At 38.1% G+C, this 6,260-nt stretch overlaps 1 protein-coding gene across 1 annotated transcript; it reads right to left on the bottom strand.

Moving 5' to 3' along the window:
- Window positions 1-5,043: 5,043 nt before the first annotated feature.
- LOC142750449 (olfactory receptor 2G3-like) lies at window positions 5,044-5,997 on the bottom strand. Its single transcript, XM_075859450.1, has one exon. It carries the CDS (start codon window positions 5,971-5,973, stop codon window positions 5,044-5,046), a length of 930 nt encoding a protein of 309 aa, XP_075715565.1. The 5' UTR covers window positions 5,974-5,997.
- Between the last annotated feature and the right edge of the window lie 263 nt (window positions 5,998-6,260).

Raw genomic sequence — 6,260 nt, 5'->3', positions numbered from 1 at the left:
ATATATGTGCCTTCCAATATCTCAGGTCTAGCTATTAAAGACGACCTGTCACCTCTCCTGAGCTGTTTATTTTAGTAAATACTTGTATTTATTGTGAAATAGCAATTCTGGAGCATATTTTCTTAGAACTCTGCATTGTACCATTCCTCTGTTATTCCTCCTAGAAAGGTAGGAATAAATTGACAACTGCATGTTACCATTCCAGTGTTGTATCCTTACACTTTCTCACTCTGTCAGCACTGATTATACAGTGTCAGGCGATGTAGTGACACCCCCCCCCCCCAACTGGTAACACCCAGTTGTCAATTTATTTATACATTTCTAGGAGAATTAACCGAGAAACGGGACAAAGTAGAATTCGAAGAAAAGATTCTCCAGAATTGTTATTCCATAGGGAATACAATTATTTATTAAAACGGATATATCAAGAGAGGTGACAGGTCATTTTGTGTGTTTGAAAAAAAAAAAAAATTCTCCTTTTTACCTAGTTTTAGTTGACTATGAAAACAATATCCTTTAAGTGAAACAGTCTCCAAATAAATGTATACAAGATAGATAAACCTTTACTTACAGTATCGTCATGTGAAGCTCCACACTAGTTTAAAGAGGCTCTGTCATCACATTATAAGTGCCCTATCTTCTACATAATGTGATCGGCGCTGTAATGTAGATTACAGCAGTGTTTTTTATTTTAAAAAAACTTTCAATTTTGACGGAGTTATTACCTATTTTAGATTTATGCTAATGACTTCTTTAATGCCCAAGTGGGCGTTGTGGAAAGACGTGTATGACGCTGACCAGTCACTTACTCACACATTAACGTTACTGAAGTGTCTTGAGAGTGAATAGACATCAGTGGGACTTAATGACAGCAAGTGTAATCTCGCAAGATCATTTACAGCCTGATCTCGCGAGATCACACTTGCTGTCATTAAGTCCCACACAAACGTTACCGAAGTGGCGGGGTTGTGAATAGACATCGCGTCCTGGCTGGAGGTGATGTCTGTTTACTCTCAAGACACTTCAGTAACGTTAATGTGTCAGTATGTGAGTGCACATAGTGAACAACACAGCATTACTATGTGCAGAGCAAATGAATGGAGACAAGTGTATGAGGCTGATTGGTCACTGATCGGTCAGCGTCATACACTTCTCTCCACAACGCCCACTTGGTCAAAAGCTAAAACACGCCCAGTTGTCTATTAAGAAAGTCATTAGTATAAATCTAAAATAGGTCATAACTCCGTCAAAAATGAATTTTTCTAAATAAAAAACTGCTGTAATCGACATTACAGCTCCGATCACGTCATGTACAATATAGGCCACTTATAATGTGGTGACAGAGCCTCTTTAAGGGATTTTTTTAGTTTTTTTAAAGAGGGCCCTGCAAACTGATACTGCCTGTGTCTTTACTGACCTTGTAGGTACACACCCTATTGACAAAGCAAATTGTAACGCCTAGTTGTCAATATATTCATACATTTCCATTAGGAATAACAGAGGAACGCCACAATGCAGATGTCTAACAAAAGATGCTGCAGAATTGTTATTTATGGGTAATGCAAGTATTTACTACAAGAGACATGTCAGGAGAGGGGACAAGTTCTCTTTAAAGCTAACAGTATCCTTTAATATTTCTGGTTCCCATGTGTTGAAGCCACTTCTTCCCAAATAGATGAGCAGTCATTTCAGTGAATGTTGGACGTTCGCTGCACAGCTCAGTCTGCTTGAAAAATCCGCTTGTTCTAGTGCTAAATATTGTTTAATGGTATAACAAATAAAGGTACATACGTAGCCGTGTTTAATTATTATTCCTGCTTTATTACAGTCCTAATGTAAATGTTCTACTTTATATTAGGAACACACAACTGTGCATCTGCAGTAATGTCCTTTTGGGGCAATGAAGAAAATACATAGAATTCCCTTTTTATCTATCACTACTGCATCACATCATAGGTTCAGTTCTTTATTTTTACATCACCGGTCGCACAAGTCCGCACAGTTCACTTGTAAGTAGATGCAGGGAATGTCTCAATGCTGCTCACTTCACTAATGCCTTAACGTGCCAATAGCTTAACATATTGAACGTCCGTTTTTCTAGTACCATGCGGTATTTGTGCCCCACCAATGGTAATAATAATTCTGGTCCGTTTCATCTTCTCATTTCGGAAGCAACGTCTCCTCAGTTTCCCTCACTTTACGTGTTTCAGTTGTTTAAAAATGTACAGTGATATTTAAAATATGCAGTTCATAAACTAGTTTTTGTTTTGTAATGCATCATTTTACACCTTTCATAATTAAATTGCAGTAAAATAAAATTCTATATTTGCATCCAATGTGTTTATTTCACCGCTGTATAAAGCAATCACAACCTTTCACCTCATGTAATGTTTTTAATCAAATCTTAAGAGGAAATTTACTAAGCAAAATGCGGCAGAATTCTGGCGAAAATTGTTCCAAAAAGTCAAGTGCAAATTTATTGTGTGTTTTAGACACTTTTACTTTTTCAACAGTTTTAAAAGGGTCTGGAAAAAAGGAGAGTGGCTGAGAGGTCATAAATTTATTAACTGCATGCGCCGTAAATTAATGGTGTAACGGAGCCAGCCATGAGGTGGCATTTAGAAGAGGAAACTGTCTAACATATCTAGAGAGTTGCTCCAAAGTTATCATACTATTCGTGCCATACTGATAAATCTGGTGCAATTTGCACCATAAAATGGAGCAAATTGAATACACTATGAATAAATCTCGCCCATTCGGTTTCTGTTAGCGTGCATTTACACATATGCGGAGTTCCCTTGTTGAAGATTTTCAATTTGGATTTTACCCTTTGCAATGCAAAAGGTGAGATCTTTGTAAAATTTGCAACAAAATCTGCAGAAATCTGTACTGTGGGAACTCCACCTTATAAAAATGCAGCAGAGTAGTTCGTCCGTAAAGCCAAGAAGTGTGATACTATGTAAAGTAGGGTATTTTGACTGACGCTTAGCTGGAAAAATCACTCCTAATTATATGTAATTGACTCAGTAGGTACAGTGGATAATAAAAGTCTACACACCCCTGTTAAAATGCCAGGGTTTTGTCATGCCAAAAAATCAGTACAAGATGAATCATTTCAGAAGTTTTTCCACCTTTAATGTGACCCATAATCTGTACAATTCCATTGAAAAACAAACTGAAATCATTTAGAAGGGAAAAATAAAAACATCAAAATTACAATAATGTAGTTGCATAAGTGTGAACACCCTCTTATAATTGGGGATGTGGTTATGTTCAGAATTAGCCAATCACATTTAAACTCATGTTAAATAATAGTCAGTACACAACTGCCATTATTTCAAGTGATTCTGAATAACCCCATATAAAGTTCAGCTGTTCTAGTAGGATTTTCATGACATTTTCTTTGTTGCATATGACTGCAAAAGCCATGGTCTGTAAAGAGCTTACAACACATCAAAGGGATCTGATAGTTGAAAGGCATTAGTCAGGAGAAGGGTATCAAAGAATTTCCAAGGCAGTAGATATACCATGGAACACAGTGTAGACGGCCATCAAGAAGTGGATTACATTTGGCACAACAGTGGCATTACCAAGAACTGGACGTCCCTCAAAACTTGATGAAAAGACCAGACGAAAATTGGTCTGGGAGGCATTAAAGGAGCTGCAGGACTTTCTGGAAGGTACTGGTTATGTATGGCATGTGACAACAATCTCCTGTTTTCTTCTATGTCTGGGCTGTAGGGTAGGGTGGCAAGACGGAATCCTTTTCTAACAAAGAAAAACATCCAAGCCCGGCTATGTTTTTCAAAGACCTACATCAAGTTTGCCAAAAGCATGTTGGAAAACGTTTTATGGTCTGATAAAACAAAGGTCGAACTTTTTGGCCATAATTCCAAAAGGTATGTATTGCGCAAAGCCAACACTGCACATGACCAAAAGAACATACCCACAGTGAAGCATGTTGGAGGCAGCATTATGCTTTGGGGCTGTTTTTCTGGAGCTTTAGTCAAAGTGGAGGGAATTATGAACCGTTCCAAATATGAGTCAATATTGGCCCAAATCCTACAGGCCTCTGCTAAAAATCTGAAGATGAAGAGGAATTTCACCTTTCAGCACTACAATGACTCAAAGCATACATCCAAATCAACAAAAGAATGGCTTCACCAGAAGAAGATCAAGGTTTTGGAATGGCCCAGCCAGAGCCCATACCTGAATCCCATTTGAAAATCTGTGGGGTGACCTGAAGAGGGCTGAACACAGGAGATGCCCTCGCAATCTGACAGATTTGGAGCGCTTTTGCAAGTCAAGATGTGCCAGACTTCTACCCAAAAAGATTGAATGCTGTCATAAAGTCAAAGGGTAATTCAACAAAGCATTCGTTTGAGGGTGTGTTCACATGGGCTATTTTCAGCCGTTCTTCGGGCCGTAAGCCGAAAAATCTGAAGCAGAACACCTACAAACATCTGCCCATTGATTATAAATGGGGAAATACGGAGTTCTGTTCCGAGGGGGTGTTTTTTTTTACGCCACATTTTCAAAAAATGGCGCGTAAAAAGACGCCCCGTAAAAAAGAAGTGCATGTCACTTCTTGAGCCGTTTTTGGAGCCGTTTTTCATTGCGTCAATAGAAAAACCGCTCCAAAAACGGCAGTGAAAAACACTAGTTTGATTAAAAAACAGCTGAAAATCAGGAGCTGTTGTCCCTTGAAAATAGCTCCATATTTTTAGCCGTATTTTGATAACCACCATGTGAACATACCCTAAGGGTGTGCATATTTATGCAACCACATTACTTTTTGTTCTTTATTTTTATTTTTCCACCCTATAAGATTTCAGTTTGTTTTTCAATACAATTGTACAGATTATAGGTGGAAAATGTACTGAAATGATTCATCTTGTACTGACTTTGTAACATGAAGAAAAACTGCCATTTTAACAGGGGTGTGTAGACTTTTTATATCCACTGTATGTTTGATGAAAACCAATAATGTAGAGGAGCTTATTATGCTTTTGATGACAGGGTGATGTAAGCATTAAGTATACTCTAATTCAATCTTCTTGTGGTTTCTTTCAGTGCTAGTTTTACATCCTTGTTTCTCAAAGTGTAGATGAGAGGATTCAGCATCGGTGTGATAACACTGTAGAACAAGGTGGCCATTTTGTCCTGGTTAGTGACATGAATAGTCCCAGGCCTCAAATATATAAAGAAAATGGTGCCGTAAAATAATGTGACCACAATAACATGGGAAGCGCAAGTAGAAAAAGCTTTTCTCTGTCCTGTATTTGCACGAATCTTCATTATGCTGGAAATTATATGGACATATGTAATAAAGATAAGGAAAAAAGGGGCCACAGCTACCACTATAGCACAGACGAAAAGGACAGTCTTATTAAGAGATGTATCTGCACAAGCCAGCTCTAACAAGGTGGGCACCTCACAGAAGAAATGGTTCACTACATTTGGACCACAGAAAGGTAATTGTACCGTATACACTGTGTTTATTATAGCGTTTACTAAGCCTCCAACCCAAGATACCATTGTCATCCTAATGCAGAAGACGGGATTCATAAAATTAGTGTAGTGTAATGGGCTGCATATAGCCACATACCGGTCATAGGCCATTGATAACAACAAATAACACTCTGTCCCTCCTAGAGACATATGGATAAACATTTGCGTTACACAACCATTATAAGATATTGTCTTCTTCATTGATAAGAAGTTTATGAGCATTTTGGGCACTACACATGACGTATAGCAGATATCCAAAAAGGAGAGAGTTCTCAAGAAGAAGTACATTGGTGTATGGAGTCGAGGGTTTATACTACTGATCCAAATTATGAACATATTACCTATAAAGGAAACAATGTAACATATTAGAAATTCTATAAATAGCAATATCTGCATGTCCTGCTTGTTGGTTAGTCCTAGAAGGATGAACTCGACCACGGTGGTGAAATTCCCTGTGACCATTTCAGAGCCTAAAAGAGCAATGTTGAATACTATGTCAATAAAATAATACTGCAATGACAATAGTTTACAACTCCATTGTTGAAAAAAAAAATAATTAAATAAGTTGCGTAATAGTGTGAACAACAGCAAGTTGCACCCTTAAAGGGACACTTGGGCCAAAACTCAACGGTGTTCCATGTGTCAAGCTCTCACCTGTTATTTTTCTTGCTGCTTCTATCTCTATATATCAGACTGGGATGGTTGCTTAGCAGCAGTGTGAATCAGGCTCGGTGACTACTTCCTCTACT

Source organism: Rhinoderma darwinii, chromosome 3, assembly GCF_050947455.1.
Source record: "Rhinoderma darwinii isolate aRhiDar2 chromosome 3, aRhiDar2.hap1, whole genome shotgun sequence".
Taxonomy (NCBI): Eukaryota; Metazoa; Chordata; class Amphibia; order Anura; family Rhinodermatidae; genus Rhinoderma; species Rhinoderma darwinii.
Note: the sequence above shows the minus strand (reverse complement) of the source record. Positions and strands in the feature narration are given on the sequence as shown.

Coding starts and splice junctions, on each gene's coding strand:
- LOC142750449 (XM_075859450.1), bottom strand. CDS start 5,973: ATGGTCACAGGGAATTTCACCACCGTGGTCGAGTTCATCCTTCTAGGA.